An 18,916-nucleotide genomic window follows, 5' to 3' on the forward strand; every position below is an offset into this window, starting at 1 on the left:
AATGAATGATTGGAGTTTGTAGTAAATTCCGTTATTGTTAGTTGGAATGCACAATGATTGGTATATAGTGGTTGGAACTGAATGACTCATAGATATTATCACAGATTGTATGCTATATGTGAATAGAATAGTACTGGAATGATTTGTGTAATTGGTCACAATCTATTGAATGAATATGAGTTGGATGTACAAAGATTGCATAACATGGAGATGGTTTGTATCATGAATGGATGAAAGAAATGAGAAAAGAAAAGAAGAAATAGTATTCATTGCTTAAGGTCTTAATCCATTCAATGATATGTATTAGTTATTTATTATGAATGTAATACGTGATAATGATAATGAAGAGTGAATGAGAGAGAATCGAAATGAATGGAAATGTGATTGGTTGTGATATTGGAGTTGGATTCAATACGATTTCAGCAATTCAACACTGAAATGAAAACAAATGAATGAATGAATGAATGAGTAATCCTACAAACATCGATTTGAATTGAGTACATACTGTGATTATGTATATTTTGTACCATAAGAATGAATGATGGATTGTTGACAAGGAAATATCGTTAAATCTGTATAAAGTGGACCAATAATGTGAATTGCAATGGGATATTTGAATGATTATACGATCAAATGAATGAATGAATGAATGAATGAATGAATGATATCTTATCTAAGAATTGATTGACAATCTCAAGACACTACTCACAACCAATGATCTGTAAATCAGTAACAAGGATGTCATTCGTTCATTCATTCATTCTATTCTATTCTATTCTATATTCATTCATATAATCATATGTGATTCACGTTGGTTTGGATGGCGTGATTGAATGATTGAATCAACCAACAAATCATTGAATCAATGAATGAACGAATGAACGAATGAATGAATGAAAGATTCTCTCTGTGGAGTGATTCACAAAACAACAAAGACCTTTATCACAACCAATGAACTGTAATTCTGCATCAATAATGTCATCGATTCAATTAATCAATCATTCAATCATTTGTTCATGCTTTTAGAACTGTTTAAAGCATGATTGATTGATTGATTGATTGATTGATTGATTGATTGATTGATTGATTGAATCGATGCCTATTCTGTATACTCTTTCATAATATGAATCTATCAAACAACAAAGCAAATAACAACAATAATAACGACAATGAATTCGTTAAAATGGCACAGCAACAATAATAACAGTAATAGAAATCAATGAGAAGAATAATATGATTATGTGGTTAAAAGCAATGTCTAGAACAGAAATGAAATGAAATGAAATGAAGTGAAATGAAATGAAATGAAGTAATGAGCAGCAACAACATAATAGGAACGAACAATAACATGAGTAATAATCCAAATGGATGAATTGTGAACTCAATGCAGTGTCCGATATCGAATCAATACCAAATTGTTGTAGAACAAACAATGTGTATGTGAATAACAAGCAATAATGAGAATAATAACAGTAAAAGGATTAAGAAGAATAATAATATCTGAGAACAATCCATAGCTATTGATGATTAATAATAATAATAGTAATCATCATAGAAAGAGATATTGAAACAATCATATGTGTAGTTTAATAAAGAAATAAGGAAAGAACCAAATCCATGATAATAGTCATTTTATTGGAAATATGAGTATTATTATCATGGATCAATCAATCAATCAATCAATCAATCAATAATACTTACTGATCGATTCTGGATAATAGATCAATTAGATTGATATGTGGAATGATCGAAATGAAGAACAAACTCGATATGTGAAAACAAGCAAATACCAAGAATGCATATCAATTTCAAACAATCCACATAATTGAATGAGTCTATGTGAATCGATTCATATTTAAATATAAATGAAGAGAAGATCATTTGATTGTCGGTTTACATGGAAGGATTGATTGTTGTCACGAAACATCAATCCGATTGATTTGAAATGATTTCGTATTGTAGGTTCTGATTATTGATTAAATCATTTGATAGATAGTTTGGTCCATTGCTTACTACAACTACTACTATTATTGTTGCTGCTATTACTACTTCTCTCTTTCTCCCCTACCATTCATTCATTGATTCCAAACCATCAAAATCGATAACAATATTCCTTGTCAACAATAGAAGAAATGGAATCAATGAAAGCAAAGAATCAAGTGTTTCCTTTATGACAATCAATGATCTATCAATCTATGAATGAATGAGTGAGTGATTGAGTGACGAAGGAAAACAAAATGAATGAATGAATGAATAATAAAGGAAAAACAATATGTGTCATATGATATCGGATACTGGAAGGTAGGGGAGAAAGATGGGATGATGATGATGATTCAACTTCATTGACACTTCGTAGTAACAATGAATCGATTGGTTATGATTTGTTTTAGATCTTCCAAGTCTAACATCACTAACTTCTGTATAATGGAGTTTCTGTTGTCCTCGTTTTGGTGACATTGGAAAGTGGATCTAAATATTGAATAGAGATGGTAAATAGATATTCCAAATCTGTTTCAAAATGTCAATCTACTTGTATCATTGGGGTATGTTCAATCGAAATCGATTCGAGTATAGTTGATAAATAGAATGGAATTGATTTCATATGATTTTCATAGATTTCAATTCCATTTGGTAAGTTTAAGATTATCTTATCTTATCTTGTTAGGTGATTTGATTTGATTTGATTTGATTCATTGTGTTTCATTCGATTCCGTTTGATCATTTGATTTGATTTGATTTGATTTGATTTGATTCGTTTAATAGGAACATATTTCGATTGATTATGATTGGAACAATTCTATCTGGTTCATTTTACAATGATCTGTGGAATTTGTATTGTTGTTTCAAACTGATGGCACATGATTGATTCGATGATTGGTTAAAATGGATATATAATGATAATGATAATAATAATGATGATGATGAACATAAAACAAACAGAAATAAGCAAAACAAAACATGGAACAATCCAAACAAATAATCACATATTTCCTTATGAGAATTGAATCAATAAGAATCGATACAATCCAATTTGTCTGGTGGATAGTGAATAATAAGATGAATGTCAGAATATAAAAAAGGAATAATAAAGAAAAAGAAAATACAAAAAAGAAAAACTAAAAACAAATTAGAATCATAAATACAAAACAAAAGAAAAAAGAAGAAAAGAAAACAAAAGAAAAAGGAAGAGTAATAAAATGCCCAAATATAAGAAAATAAGAAACAAAGAAAACTAAAGAATAGCAAAACAAACAAGAATAAACTAGAAATCAAAATAGAAAATGAAATAATAAAATGAACTACAATCAATTCCAAAAGTTGAACAACAACAACAACAACAACAACAACAACAACAAATGAAAAATGGAATAATCAATAATAGATAAGCAACATCAAAACAAAACAAAGAAAACAAAAGAATAATGAATCATTGAGTATTATCCAAATGAATACTATCTCAACAAACAAATATGGATTGTGTCAATTCCTATTGATTCAATTGGATTAAGTGCAATGAATCTTGTCAAAACGATTCGATTGAAGTCGTTCGATCAAGATTCATTCGAAATATGTGATTTGTGGATTCATCGGTGTTAAATCACAAACAGCATATTGAATATACAATCAAACAATGGATTCCAAGAAAGGCCATTATCGAAATACTCATATTCAAACCACAACACAAATGGTTCTCACAATATGCCTCATTATTGTATTGTGATTATCAAATGCTGATTCCATATTGACTTGTTCGAATGGGATCTAATGATTTGAATGATATCAATAATAAGAATGATAATAATGATCAAAAAGAAAGAAAGAAAGAAATAAGAGTATTGTTATGCAATACAGTACAATGATAGATTCCAGCTAATACAATGATCGAACATAATGATTTCATGAATCTCGATCGATTCAATTGCAAAACAACCATTGAGACTACAATGTGTTTGAGTGATTGTTCCATTTGGATTCGATCGAATCAATTGTATAATTCTATCAGTCGATTGGATCGCTATCAATGAATCATTCGATCGATTCTATATCATTGATAATCGAACAAATACAAATACTAATACTAATACTAATAATACTAATAATAATGACGAGGATTGATGGTTGAATACTCATCATCAATCTGATTCTGATTCTGATTGATCGATCCTATCCAATCATTCTATTCATGATCAACAATACCAAAGTGATCAAATGGTATTCAATATGCTGAAATAGACCGATGAATAATGTGGATGATCATACAATCATAATGATAATAATGATGATGATGAATGGAGATCGAAAACTAGCCAAATACACACCATTCATTCATTCATTCAATCATTCGATCAATCAATGGATTGAACAGCCTTTCTATTCTTATCAGTATTATTGAGTGTGAATGATGAATTGATTCTTTACGATATTCAACATTCATTTGCATTTTGAATCAGCTATCTTTCATCCATTGATTGATTGATTGAATGAGTGAGTGAGTGGTTTGTGTGATATTGAAGAATACGACATTCCATCCAAATATCGAATTGTGAAACCACGATTGATATTACTACGAACTACAACTATCAAGTATCAAACACATCCGATTTGATTCCATTATTATCAAATTGATAAATCCATGTTTTGTGACTCATTGATAAACAAACAAACAAACAAATGATAGTTGGATTGATTGAATGGTGAATCCAATATGATATCCAATGCTATTCAATCGGATTCTATTCTATACTATTCTATTCTATTCTATTCTATTCTATTCTATTCTATTCTATTCTATTCTATTCTATGTATACAGTGATCGATTCCTATTCAATAAGTCAAAATCAATATCCTAATTCAATATCAATCATTCTATTGTATTGTATTGTATTATCTACCGATTTAACAATGGATTCACAAATGTGAATAATCATCCAATATCAATCGATTCCAACCATTCCATTGTGTCACTATCAAATCCAATCTTATTATTCATGATGATTATGATGATTATTCGAAGCAAGCAGTTTCCTATCAATATTGAACAAATCCTAGTTCAAACCTATTCAAATCATCATTTGTATATTATTATTATTATTATTATTATTATTATTGGTAGATTGGATTCATCATTTGTGAATGTTCAATATGTGATCATTGGCTTATTGGTAATAATAATGATAATGATCGAAAACAATGATTGATTGATTGATTGATTGAAACAACAATTATAATTCAGTATCATTGTTAAAATGGTAAAGAAGAACATCATAATAATCAGACAGGATTGATATTTTGATAATTATAGAATCATGAATTGTGATCAAGAATCGGTTTGAAACAAACAATCAATCAATCAATCAATCAATGGAAATGTTCCTAAACAATGACGAATCACTGAACAAATCAAATCAAATCAAAATTATAGATTTAATGCTTGATTTAGTGGACAAGATCAGCGAGAATGGAAGAAACATCTATGAATCAAATCAAATCAATCAAACTATACTCGAAATTGATTTCGATCGAACTACCTGGAATGACCAAGGTAGCTTGACATTTTGAAGATTTGGAATATCTAAATACTATCAATATTCAATATTCAGAAATACTTGCCAATGTCACTACACGAGGATTACAGAAACTACAATCTACAGAAGTTATTGATGTTAGATTTGGAAGATCTACAAAACAAATCATAACCAATCAATTCATTATTACTTCGCATTATCAATGAACTTGAATCATCCCATCTTCCAGCAAGTGCACAATCACCGAGTTGAATGGATTGTAATGATGGAAGATCTACATCAATCATTTCATTCGAATTCATTCAATACTTTCAATTATTGTTGATAAGGATTCACAGAATGCACAATCACCTAATGTAATGGATTGTAGATTTGGAAGATCTATGCATCATTCAAATATTCAATATCATATCAATACCTCGAATCACAAACGAACTGCCATAAAAATTAGTTGACCAACTTTTAATTGTATCAATTGTACCAATTTGAATGGATTGTAATTGTGGTAGATTCTTCAATTCAAAGTCGCCAGCATAATCACCAAAACTAAACTGACCAATTTGAATGGATTCCAATGATTCACAATTCAATATGTGGAATGATTTCGATTTATCACTATTCTCCATCCATTCTGATGTAGAATGAGGATTACTTAAGAAAGAAGTGGCCAATAGATTAAATGCATTGTTTCCGATTTTGATAGTTTTCAATCGATTCAATCCATCGATTTGGAATGTTTGCACTGATCCAAAACATTCATTGCCGATTTCGATAGATCGTAGCCACTCGAATCGATTCAGATCCAATGCATTCAAATCGTTACAGCAATTCGATGAAATCGTTAAATCGGTCACTTGCAAACTCACATCGGTCCATTTTGTAGATCCAGTGACGCTGAATCGAAGAGGACCAGGTTCTTCGCGTTTTGGAGCAGGAGCAGGAGCAGGCACAGAATCAGGTCTAGGAATCATGGCTGTTGATAAACCCTACCTCAATTTTGGATCGTACCATCCATCAGTCAGATCCACTCCACTCACTTCTGCTCCATCTTTCCATTCACATTCTCGAGTTGCCATTCCAGTCTTTTCATCAATCAGACATCCTTTCCCTTCACGAATAAATCGTTCATTGTCTTCATCATAGCGAAATCCACCCACATAGATCGGAATTCGTTTCGTTGGATCCAAGCTATCTGCTCCGTTTCGCTTCAATTCGGTCATCGTATCTCCATTGAAACATCGAATCACTTCTTTCAATACTCCTTTGCTCCACATCCCTTCCACAGCCACATTTCCGCTTTCTTCATCGTATTCGATGCCCCAGCCTTCTTTCATTCGTCTTTCGTTGTACCCTCCGTGATACAGCAAATGTCCCGTTTGGACTGACCAGATTTCCATTCGAAGTCCTTTCTTGTGGTAAACAAAACGTTTGTTGTTCATATGTTCCAAAATATACTCGAATCGCTGACTGAAATCGGCTCGACCATTCTTGTATCGAATAAACTCCTCCGATTTCTTCCCATTCTCGTCCTCCTTCCATTCTTGTTTCAGTACGTTATTTTCAAACAGATACACATCACCAGTTTCGGAGCGCAATAGAAATTCGTTCTTGTGCTTTCCCTGGAATCGCTGAACAGTGTATTTGATTCCACCCTTGACCAGGGTTTCAGGGTGGCCGAGCGTACCGTATCCGTCCAGAAGATACTCGGTGAAACGAACTTCAGTCAAATAGACTATTCATTAGCATGGAAGATAACACAATACATTCCCCAACCATTTTATTTGACCAAAATAAAAAAAATTATGAGAAAATCCAAAAGCACACTCAGTTTAATATCCAGTTTAAATATCACCGAAACACAATTCTATTTTTCTATTGGAAATTTAGGAGTATGTATACATGGTGTAAGTTGAGCCAGAAATGCCTGCTTCTTAAATTCCAACAAAAGTAGTTCTATTTGCTTCTCGATTTTTCATATTTCTTCTATCAAATATGTCTTGCTATTTTCAAAGTGAATATTCAAAAATGAACCATTATCAATTGAGTGGTGGAGCATTCGATAGGAAATATGTCGAATCATTGCAATTCCAAAACACATTCCATTGTTTATTTTGGGAAGCTTTGTTATTTTTGGTTGGGTATTCACACTCTTTAATAGCCTACACCATTATATGAGAAGTGAAGAACGCTATTTGGAATGTGTTTTTGTTTTCCTGAACACATGAGAATAGAGTGTCTTTGAAACAAGATTTCCTAAGCTATTCTGTGCTTACAACACTATTATTGGTGCTATCAGAGCTTTGTAGCTAGTTCTAAAGGAGTACAGTAGAAAACAGTTTCAGTAGTGTATTTCGCTATCTCAATATAATCCACCGAAATAATAGGGCTCAAGAATAGTTTTACTTTGGCTGTCGATCCAACTGGTTAAGTCACTTTCGATTTGCTTCGAAGGAATTGCCTATAATGTCAGGAAAATGTCCAAATTGTAGGTTTTGTTGGTTCCAAATGGACTTCGTGTATTTTCCATAAATTCCACATCTACACTCATCTTATATTTCTAGACTAGAAAATTGTTCATATAAACTGTAGAAAACAGCCTTTTTCTGGTGTTGACCAAGATTATGTGTGCTATCCATGCTAGTATCAAATGAATTGGTTTTCTATACGTAATATATATTATTTTCATTGTTTCTATGACCAATTGTCTTCCAGTTTTATTTCTACATATATTTTGATTTGTATAATGTTCATAGTTTATAATTATAGGTATTCGTATTGATTGTGCATAGATTTGACATAATTTGTCACCTGCTTTCCCTCAGTGTGTATCACTTCTAAATTATGTCTCTACAGAGTCAATACGTTTGATTCGTGCTTATAATCGAATTCCTATTATCTTTGAAACAGTAATAATCACATTTCTTCCTACTATCAGTAAACTCATTCTACAGCTCAGTCTGTCGTTGTGTAACATGCACACATTGATAATTATGATGTGCATCATCTTCCACAAACAACCCAATCAGTTAGTTATTCATTGTTTTCATTTGGATTGATAGCTATTCATTCAATATCTAGAGAATAGAAATGACGGTGTGTGGAATCAATCGAAAAGCAAGAAATCACTTTTCACACTTGGCTACTCTGTTGTGTGGGTTGCATCTTGGTGTTGGAAGTAGAGGTTTGGCTAGATGAGCCTTTCGTTTTGCTAAGCCCTACTTTATTTGATCTCCCCAACAATGCTCAACCACACTCGAACATGTCATTCAAATACGATGGAATTCCAATCCTCTTTTCAATCCATTATTTCGCTTATGTAATGAGTGGTAACAGTAGAAAGTCATTGAGATATTACAATTATGGATTGTTGCTGTGTTCTAAAACAATATGTTCTCGGTAGATGCAGTAGATTTATTAGCACAATGCTAACAAATCAACCATCAACTCACAGCACTCTATTGTTATTATCAACTAGAGTCGTTTGGTTCCTCGTTCTGGATTATTCTGTTCATGTTTCTAAATCATTCCAACACCCTACACACTCTAAATCTACATTTTCCTTCTTTCCTTCCTAAACACATTTTCGATTCTCATTCAAATCCTACAACGCTTCAACCATTCCACATCTCTACAATTCCATCCATCCATCCATCCATCCATCTTCCAAACCAAACATCGCAACCATTTCTCTCTTTCTTTCTCTCAGCAACTGCCAAATCGGTCTGGATCGTGGAAACGTGGAAACATCGCGACCCACGGCGCACCAGGCGTGATCGACGAGGTGGGCGCGGATGAGCGCGCCGGTCACGTCGTAGGCGAAGAGGAAGAGGAAGCGGAGGCGGAGGCGGAGGCGGAGGCGGAGGGGCTGTGTGACGGAGACCACGGTGGCGTTCTGCGCCCAGTTGGACAGGAAGAGATCCAGAGAGCCCGGTCGACTCTGCACACCTTCGTAGGGAGCCACGGACCCCACCCCATCGCCCACCAGATTCCTGCTCACTCACACCCACACCCACACCCAGAGCGAACCGGTGAGCGAGGAGGTTGGCTCGCCGTCCACCACCAACACCCAACGAATTCCGACGTGGCCATCGTGGACACTCCGAATTGCCTGCCCATCCACTCGGCACTGCCCACTTCGCTCGGGACGCACTCCAGCGTGTAGGAAGTCGCGGGGATCCCACCCTCCAACACGTCCCACACATCGCGTCCCGCGGGGAACCAGACGGTTCGGCGGAAGGAGGAAGGAGGAAGTGGCGGGAGTGCGAAGCTCGCACGTGGCGGTGCAGAGATCATGGAAGGATCCGGTAATCGCCATCGCACAGTCCCACTCAATGCCCTCCGCCTGATTCCACACACACCGCATACAGAACCGCGGGGAACGCCCCGTCCGTCACGCACCCCAAGCCCAAACCGCAGACCGACCCGACCAATCCACAGCCGACCCCACACCCGCCGTGCAGGCACGCTCGATCACGTGTCCCTCGCTGCAGGTGAAGGTGGAAATGGAGGTGGCCAGATGGGGCGTGATGGGAACAAGCGTTTGCGGGACAGAAGCAGGGTTGTTCATGTTCTTCCATTCGCCGAAGAGGTCGCATGCGCCCTCCTGAAGTGGAGATGAGTGGAATGGAGTGGAGAAAAGAGGAAAGGAGAGGAATAAAAAGGAAAAGTAAAAAATAGAATAGAATAGTGTAAAAGAACAGCATCGAGACTTCTCAGCGAGTCACCCACACTGGTACTAACTCGACTCGTGATGACTTAGCTTCCTAGATCGGACGGGTTAGGGCGCTTTCCATCAGATATGGCCGTTCTCATTTTATTGCTCTTCGCTAACCTATTTAAACATCACATTCTGATCATCATTCACTCACACCCCATTTCAATTCTACTCATTTCTGTTTCAAGTCGTTTACTTTCCACAACAAACAATCCAGAGTACATTTAAGTAAAGTGTAAACTAGAAAACCTTCGCATCGCCAGCTCGTCCGTCGGCGTATTTTCATAGCTATAAGGCTCGGGAGCTTTAATCGAACTCGTCATATCCGGTGTTTCCGACTTCAAACTCCGCGAAGTATCCAAACTCTTCGAGTTCATCGGAGTGAGTTCTTTCGAATTCGGCGTTTCGGATTTCGAATTCGGCGAAGTTCGGATCGGATTGGACTCTGGTGATGGCGTCGAGTTCTTCGAATTCTTCGGATTATCAGTTGTATTCTTCTCGGTTTCCTCGGTTTCCTCGGTTTCCACAGTTTCCTCTGTTTCTACGGTTTCTATTTTTTCGGCACTAGAACTCTTCGAATTCTTGGACGGTTCGGGCGTCTTCGCCTCCTTGAAATCATTGAAAATCGAATGGAGCATCGAATTGGTGGTCAGCGGAACTTCTGCCAATACATTATGCTGATCCACTGCTTCCGCCGTGGTTTCATTCGTAATCATCTACATGCTACCCCGCGGTTATTCTCACCTTCGTGTTCATGATTCGTTCCAGATCGGGCTGCGTCAATTCATCGCGTTTCTCTCCGAAAGTTCGCTGAATAATCGCTTCGATTTCCTCGATCTACGATGCCAAAACCCGGCCAATTCCCACGGGAATGCTCTCACCGAAAAACACGTGCAGGTCCTCCACGGAGATTTTCCCGCGGTGTTCGCGATCCACCCTACATGAAACCGACCAATCATCTTCACAGGTCAAAAATCAGCTCTGCGTATTCGCGTTTCATGCCTTCTTTTCGCGCCAAACACGCCGCCAAAAACTCGGAATAATCGATGGTTCCCGTGTGGTTGAAATCGATTCCTTCGAACAAGGCGATCAGCATTTTCTCGTTCGAATTCAGCGTCGAGATCGCTTCGTACGCAGGGTTCCCCGCGGCAAAAGACGTCCCATTGGCCCCATATGTCCCGATGGACCGATTGGACCTCGCGAACTTCGTGACCCTATTGAACAGGCCTCTGGGACCATCGGACCCATTTGGCCCATTGGACCCATTGGCCCCATTTACACCTCCATTGGCCCCATTTACACCTCCATTGGGCCCATCTGACCCATTGGGCCCATCTGACCCAATTGACCCAATTGACCCAATTGACCCAATTGACCCAATTGACCCCTTCGGCCTATTGGCCCCATTGGCCCCATTGGCCCCGCCCGAAAACTGCGATAACCGCGAAATCGCCTGTCGGAACTCCTCCATGCTGATGGTTCCCGTGTTGTCCTTGTCGAAGAATTCGAACGCCGCCTCCAGCTGCCGCAGCTCCTTCTACCCGTCATCCCCGCGGGGATCGCCCACGCTGTTCAGATGGTACGCCACCGCGGTCATCGCCGCCTTTTTCAGCCGGTTGAACCCCTGAAACGCCTGCAGGTTCTGCACGAGACTCGCGGGGAACTGCTTCGGAACCGCGGGATACTGCCGCCGGAGCCAGGGATGCGCCTGCGCCTGCGATGCTACATGAAAAAAACCGCGGGAACCCGACCAGTGAGCCGCTTTGCGGGGTCGAACTGAAGAAGGCCCTCGACGAATTGTTTGGCCTCCGGAGAAATGGAATTCCAGTATTTCCGGGGATAAGGGATCTTGCCGGAGAGCTGCTGGAGAGGACCGGTGCAGGGCTGGGAGGGAAGAGGATTTCGGCCGGTGAGCAGGAAATAACAAATGATGCCGAGAGACCACATGTCGCAGGCCTTGGTGTAGCCGGAGCCTTGGTAGTCGCGCATGTACACCTCGGGAGCGATGTAGTTGCGAGTACCGACCACGCTGTGGGCATATTGGTTGGCTGTGAGGATCTGGAGGGAAGGAGGGAAATGCACAAAAAAATACTTTGGAGAGCCCAAAGTCGATGAGTTTCAGTTCAGCGTTCGGAGATTTGTCCGAAAACATGACATTGCTGAGTCTGCATGATTCAGGGGAGGGAACGAAGAAAAGTACTTGAGATCGCGGTGGGCAATGTTCTTGACGTTGTGGAGGTAGCAGATCGCGTTGAGCATATCATTCACGATCGAACATGCGTACTCTTCCGAAAATTTGTGCTCTGTGTGGTAATCGCCTTTAGATCCAATATTTACCCGGTTGGAGCATGAGACGGCTGAATAGCTCCCCGCCAGAGAGCAGTTCCATAATCAAGTACACGGCGGAATCTGACTCGTAGATCTCGTAGAGTTTGACGATGTTTTGATGATGCATTCGTGCTAAAATTAGAGACTCATTCACGACACGTTCATGCATAGCTGGTGATAAACCCACGAGGTTGATCGTTTTTAATGCATAGCGCTCGCCTGTTGCTCTAGTCGTTTCAACAATATTCATGCAATGTACCTATCAATTGCCACGCGTACAGTCCCGGATACGCCAGAACCGAGTTCTTCCGAAGTGAAGGCGTATATACTTTGAATATACCTATCTCAATCAATTCACACAACCCTTTTTATACTCTTTACGGTACACAGCGTTAGAAACACCACACATAATGTCACTAACGCTACTCGATGCACGAGGAGCCTTGATAATTTCGGTATTTTCCTTCTCATGTGTTTGTGGTTGTAAAAAAATGGGGTAATTAGGTTCACCTTGAATTCACGAAACATGCATCCGTTACTCGATTCTTTATCATAGGAGCCCGAAACAATTTCGTTGCTCACTTTTGAATGATTACAACCCATATACTAAACAATAATCTAAAACACTTTCAAACAAACACAAAACGAGCAACGATTTCGAATGGCTCTAGGACGGAAACTGCTGTCCTCGTCCTTCTGACCCTTTGAACCAAACTCTCTACCAAATGATCCCTCAATCCCAAGTCCCACTTATTCCAGTCGATAAACTGCTGCAATGACGCAGGATTCACCGAAGGAGCACACTTCCGCTCACACTTCCTCCACTACGCCTACCGTCTGCAACGCCTCTTCGAAATCCTTCAACGCAATCGGTCGAATTCGATTCGCCTTCACGTGCAGCAAATCCTTCACTTCACGAATCTATCCATCAGATCGGGGCGCAGAGCCATCTACAGGACCCATGGCTGCTTCTTTGCACAGCACTTTCAAATCGGATCCGCTGTAATGTGCTGTGAGTTCTAAGATGCGGGAAACGTCCTCTTCGGAAAGATTTACGTTTTGGCCTTTTAAAAGAATCGTAAGCAATTCAAATCGAGTTTGTTTGTCAGGTAAAGGGATCTTGCGTGAGTTTCGTAATGCAAAACAATACATAAATACGACGGGAGAGTCGGCGAATCACCGCATCGTCCAGTTCAAACGGACGATTTGTCGCTCCGATGATCAAAACTCGCTCCTCTCTATCCCTCATCATCGCGCTCTCCTTGCTCTACCCGTTCGTTGTTGCCCCATCCAACTGAATCATAAACTCTGTTTTTAATCGGCGGCTTCCCTCGTTCTCGTTCTCACTACATCATCAAATCCTGCTTCGGTTGCTAGGTGTTACCTTCGTGCTGTCAAAATCGAGTCGATTTCGTCGATAAAAATGATCGCCGGCTGGTTTTTAGAAGCCACTCTGTGTCATGAACACTTCGATTCCTTTCATACGCAAACAAAGCGCGGACGATCTTCTCGCTCTCTCCTACCCATTTACTCGTCAGTGTAGACGAAGACACGCTGAAAAACAGAGCCTTTGACTCGGTCGCCACAGCTTTCCCGATCATCGTTTTCCCCGTTCCTGGAGGTCCAAAAAGCAAAATCCCCTTGGGAGGGGCTCGCAACCCCGTAAAAAGGTCGGGTCGTTGATTGGGAAGAATTACGGACTAAAAATCAAAAACACGAAAAAGGGCGGGAACTTCGTAAAGCACTTTTTTGGCATAGGAAAGTCCTGCTAGATCGTTCCATTTCACACTGGGTGATTTATCGAGAATGCTTTCCACCACCGTTTTCTCGTATGGGTCTTCGGGACTAGGTGATACGGTTTCGAAATGGGTACTCATAATTTACTTGCTTTAACGATAAGGATAAGAGATTGGGTTTGGAAGGGGTGGAAGACATCGAAAGAGAAACGTTGGTAGAAAGAGGAGGTTTTGTGGAAGTGGGTGGACGAGGAACGGCGGGAAGAGGTTTCGAGGGTCGACACAAACTGTTGGATAGGGACGTGCTTTGGGAACGTGAGATAGGCTGACGGGTCGAATTTGAAAGAGAAACGGATGAGGAAAGGGATGAGGTAGAGGAAGAAGGTCGAACAGGACGAGAAACTACGGAAGCTCTTGTCGATTGCGATAGAGAACAGGATTGTGCCGATTGAGTAGGCAAACTTCGTGAGATTTGGGAAGAACCACGCTGCGAGGCAGATATCCGCTCTCTTACAGCGGGTACACTCCTATCATTCAGTTCCATGAATTAAACTACGAAGATAGGACAGTAGATCTACTAGTCGGTTCCAACTGTTTCATCAAGCTCATAATATAACTACAATAAGCTTTCATATCACTCAATTCCTTTGCACTAAGAAGACCTACATAGACTAACTGGAATTAACACCCACTTTTGTTTCTTTCCATATATGTCACACCATCATTGGCTGCACTGTAAAGTGTAGCTTTTGCTTCCTGAATCATTCCGGACTTGATCTGTCGAATGCCCTTCGATATACTTTATAGAATATCGGTTACAAGGTCCACCTTCGCTTGTAGATTCATCCGATTCCGTGCGTAGTCTGACATGAGGGAAACAGAACAAAGTATGTCAAACAAACAAGCAGTTCATTTAATCCAATTCCCAAAAGACCTCAAGAGTCCAAATGAGGGGACATGGCGCTACGATCGTTACACAATCGTTCATCATGCAGTTTGAAGAACTAATCATACCTCCAAACTGCATAGTCGAATTATCCAGATTCCATTTCAACCCAGTAGTGCTCACATTATTACACAACCAACCACCCAATGGAATGATGCCGCAAATGAAACCATCCTTATGTTTCTTTCCGGCACAGCGTTCAATTGTATTCGAGCCCTCGGGCAGAATCCGCAGAGTACTCTTCGGACCTACGAGTACAAGATCCGTAAAGTAATCCTTCGCTATCATCATGGAGTTTACAATCCCAAAAGAATGATCAAAACGACCTCCCAGATCTCCGTAGATAATAACGTGCAACTAACTCTCATGGAGAATAACATGCACTACATCACGGGATATTTCAGATAGATGCAAAAGACATTTGTCGAGGTCTGTATTATCCTGGTTTGGGTCTTTCAAAATTGTGGTTCCATGACTTTCATAGTAAGAAAGCACAGTTTCATTCGCTGAATCAAAGTCTCCCTGTCGATTAGGCTCTCACCTTCAAACCCCACCATAATATAATCGGGGATGTATCGTTCTCGTTTATCGGGAAACATTGAATAGAGGCGATTGGCTGCACCATCCGCTGTTATGTGAATGGAAGTGGTACTCCACAAATATCTATATGCTGACCGAAAATGGAAAAAGCATACTCGAAAAGGCTGGTGCCCATATCCGTGTTCAAAAAGATCATTGCTTCTACAAACTAAGCGCCAGCACTGCGTTGCTCACTTTTATCACACGAAGTATTGAAGAGTACCTGATTCGTAAACAGCCCCATCTTCAATTCCAACAAACAAAAAAACACTAAACCCATTACTTCATCTCCTTCTCTTTTTCGCTTTCCATTTCCTTCGCACTTGCATTCGCACTCGCACTTGCATTCGCCTTCTCTCTCTCCGCCTTCCTCTTTCGACTCGACATTCGCACCTCCTTCATCGGGATCTCCACTCCCTGCTCCGCCAGCTCCTCATTAAAAAAGTAACGCCCGGGCGTTACAAATCGAAGATCTAAGAAGAACGCCGGTCCCATCGTGGAGCTCAGACAAACCGCCTGGATGAAGTTCTTCGCGGTTGGCGGCTTGATCGCGCTTAACTGAATCTTCGGGTCAAAAAGTGGTCAAACTGCAAACGACGAACTCGCGAAGATTGTCCAGCAGCTGCTCGTCGGTGAAGGAGAGCTTGCCCAATCCCATGCGGATCGCTGCGGACTTGTCCGGCTTGATTTCGCGCTTCCCGCGCAGAGCGTCCTACAGACAACGCGCGACGACATGCATACACGGATGGCGGTTGGGATGTCGGAGGAGGCGGTGCCGTTCTTGCTAGAAGGCATGAGCTTTTTCGGTCCGAGAATCTGGAGGTGAGGGGAAGCGGAATGAACGGACGCGAGCGACCGGGGCGAGTTTCGGCATGTAACGAGGCGCGGTGATGGCCACGTCGAAGTCGATTTTACCCTGCTTGATATCGCTGATTAAATCGTCCAGACCCACGATGTCCGCACCGGCTTGCTTTGCATCCTCCGCGTATTTGCCATCCGCAAACACAGCAATTCGAGGATGCTTGCCGTTGCCGTGAGGCAGCTACTCGCTCAGAAAACCAAAATTCACACTACCATCACGGTTCCTCTTACAATTTGGTTTGTCTTTGTGGGATCAACATTGAGACTCGCCACCACTTCAAGAGTCTCGTCAAACTTTGCCTTTGCGCTGTTTCTCACACACGTAACAGCTTGCAACGGAGAATAGTACTATGGCATCAGTAGCGAATGACAGATAGGGTACAATACGACCAGGATTCTTTCTCGCGCCAGCTGCCATTGAAGTTCCAAAACAACGGAATTGGCTTGCTCTACGTATCAACGTTGACGCGAGCAGCAAAATACAAAAGAAACAGGCATGGCCTTGTGGCTCGCAACATCGCAACAAAAATGTGGTTCTTATTCCATTCTGCCCTTCACAAAAAGCGCTTCTGTCTTCCTCACTGTACTGTACAACAGTTCACTCACTCATTCACTCACTCAGCTTTTCTCCTTTTCGATGCATCTCAAACAAACACATCACAGCAACAGCTTTTAGTTGAACAACTCCTCATCCTCCTCGTAACTTCCGCTAGCACCCATCGATCGCTTCTCGTTCAACTCGGTGAGGGAGACTCCGTCAATCAGGATATCGTAATCCCAACCAATTCGTCCCTCCAATGTTGCATCCGAAATCAGCACAGCCACTTCACGACCCTCAATGCGGAACGGGAACGTGAAATCCAAACCAGCATCGAAGAACTCGTTCTCTTCGTACTCGGTATCTCCATCAAGAAGAACCACCTTCTTTCCAGAGAGCTGGCTGTGGTACACGGCGATCGTGTGCTCCTCACCCTCAATGACAAGCTCCCAAGTGATCTTCAGCTTGGTCTTCTTCATGAAGCGGCCCACTCCTTCCTTTGTATATGAATGAATGTAGCACTTCTCAGGATTCACTTCCTGGTCCACGGGATGAGGTCCGTTCTTCCACACATCCTCACGCTCCTCCTCCTCTTCCTCGGACTCGTTACGGACTCCCATCTCCTCGATGTCAACTTCTTCAAGATCGTCCTCAGGCTCCTCCTCCTCTTCCTCTTCCTCTTCCTCTTCTTCCACCTCCTCTTCTTCCACCTCTTCCTCCTCTACCTCCTCCTCATCGAAGTCATCAAATTCGTCATCCTTGCGCACCATCTATATAAGATTAAAAAATCTGTCTATTCTCAAAAATGACATGCGTAATCATTCAGACATGGGTCTTCATGAAGAACTTTATGCTCTACCTACTTTTTCCTCCTGGATAGTCTACAATCTTTGGAGACATGATAGTGACCCTAACTAATTGGGACAACTGGTGCTAAAATGTGGGTATTTCACAACAAACAGGGCCATTATTTTTATTCCTCCTTCTTAGTCTCAGCAGCGGGCTCAGTCACCTTCTCCGAAGTCGCGTCCGTAGACTTCAGCTTACCCGTCTCCATATCCACATCCACATTAAACACTCTACATATCATCTCAATACTCACGCCACCCACTCAGCGTTCACCTTGCGAGCCTCGTCGAAGGCCTTCTTGAAGGACATGGCAGTATCGTGATCTTTAAAACGGATGGCGTAATATCCACTCTTGATTTCTCCCTCGGCGAAGTCCTCGCAGAAGAAGTTCCAGGCACGGTCGCTTCCAGAGTTCTCTCTCTACGACTTATCGAAAGAGTGCACGGGCTACAAGAACAGTCATGGGATTCACAGTGTGGTTTAAGATTAACTTTAAAGTCTTCTCTTGACGCATGACAATACGCTCCTTCTTGTCCTTCTTGTGCTTTAAAATACGGACCTCTCCCGTTCCTCTTTCCTTCCAGATGTTCTTGCGGACTTCAGTTCCATACACATCTTCCTCATAGAACAAAAACAGACGAGCGCGCCTATATCGCTAACAACAAAAACTCATTTAGTACTCATGGAACACCACATCCTCGTCCTCTTCGCCAGACTTAATCTCCACAGCAGTTACAACCTTATCAGGAAGCTTCAGCTTTGAACTCTCGACAGTTTCGCAATCAGGAGCGTACTCAACTTTGTCAGCCATTGTTTTAAACCTCTTTTTACAAGACCATA

General features: G+C 40.7%; 7 protein-coding genes; all 7 read right to left on the reverse strand.

Annotated features, from left to right (window-relative positions):
* Positions 1-5,589: 5,589 nt before the first annotated feature.
* Positions 5,590-5,694, reverse strand: GSBLH_T00002201001 (uncharacterized protein; the record flags this gene model as incomplete). Its single annotated transcript, XM_013040730.1, has 1 exon — positions 5,590-5,694. One exon carries the CDS (start codon positions 5,692-5,694, stop codon positions 5,590-5,592), a length of 105 nt encoding a protein of 34 aa, XP_012896184.1.
* Positions 5,695-9,136: 3,442 nt separating this feature from the next.
* On the reverse strand, positions 9,137-9,727 carry GSBLH_T00002202001 (uncharacterized protein; the record flags this gene model as incomplete). Its single annotated transcript, XM_013040731.1, has 1 exon — positions 9,137-9,727. One exon carries the CDS (start codon positions 9,725-9,727, stop codon positions 9,137-9,139), a length of 591 nt encoding a protein of 196 aa, XP_012896185.1.
* A 1,235-nt stretch (positions 9,728-10,962) lies between these two features.
* GSBLH_T00006401001 (uncharacterized protein) lies at positions 10,963-11,335 on the reverse strand (the record flags this gene model as incomplete). Its single annotated transcript, XM_013040732.1, has 3 exons — positions 10,963-11,076; positions 11,107-11,176; positions 11,205-11,335. The coding sequence occupies 3 exons, from the start codon at positions 11,333-11,335 to the stop codon at positions 10,963-10,965; spliced, it is 315 nt and encodes a 104-aa protein (XP_012896186.1).
* A 441-nt stretch (positions 11,336-11,776) lies between these two features.
* GSBLH_T00002203001 (uncharacterized protein) lies at positions 11,777-12,817 on the reverse strand (the record flags this gene model as incomplete). Its single annotated transcript, XM_013040733.1, has 5 exons — positions 11,777-11,961; positions 11,991-12,297; positions 12,332-12,404; positions 12,440-12,542; positions 12,577-12,817. 5 exons carry the CDS (start codon positions 12,815-12,817, stop codon positions 11,777-11,779), a joined length of 909 nt encoding a protein of 302 aa, XP_012896187.1.
* Positions 12,818-13,488: 671 nt separating this feature from the next.
* Positions 13,489-14,444, reverse strand: GSBLH_T00002204001 (uncharacterized protein; the record flags this gene model as incomplete). The annotated part of the gene is made up of 6 exons (XM_013040734.1): positions 13,489-13,686; positions 13,718-13,805; positions 13,839-13,913; positions 13,952-14,020; positions 14,053-14,267; positions 14,301-14,444. 6 exons carry the CDS (start codon positions 14,442-14,444, stop codon positions 13,489-13,491), a joined length of 789 nt encoding a protein of 262 aa, XP_012896188.1.
* Positions 14,445-16,107: 1,663 nt separating this feature from the next.
* On the reverse strand, positions 16,108-17,207 carry GSBLH_T00002205001 (Ribosomal protein L1; the record flags this gene model as incomplete). Its single annotated transcript, XM_013040735.1, has 7 exons — positions 16,108-16,392; positions 16,424-16,540; positions 16,570-16,644; positions 16,676-16,870; positions 16,903-17,037; positions 17,072-17,138; positions 17,173-17,207. The coding sequence occupies 7 exons, from the start codon at positions 17,205-17,207 to the stop codon at positions 16,108-16,110; spliced, it is 909 nt and encodes a 302-aa protein (XP_012896189.1).
* A 141-nt stretch (positions 17,208-17,348) lies between these two features.
* Positions 17,349-18,887, reverse strand: GSBLH_T00002206001 (uncharacterized protein; the record flags this gene model as incomplete). XM_013040736.1 has 4 exons in its annotated part: positions 17,349-18,306; positions 18,339-18,496; positions 18,528-18,723; positions 18,757-18,887. 4 exons carry the CDS (start codon positions 18,885-18,887, stop codon positions 18,201-18,203), a joined length of 591 nt encoding a protein of 196 aa, XP_012896190.1. The 3' UTR covers positions 17,349-18,200.
* Between the last annotated feature and the right edge of the window lie 29 nt (positions 18,888-18,916).

The sequence above is a fragment of the Blastocystis hominis genome, assembly GCF_000151665.1.
Source record: "Blastocystis hominis, Singapore isolate B (sub-type 7) whole genome shotgun sequence assembly, scaffold_17".
NCBI lineage: Eukaryota > Bigyra > Opalinata > Blastocystidae > Blastocystis > Blastocystis hominis.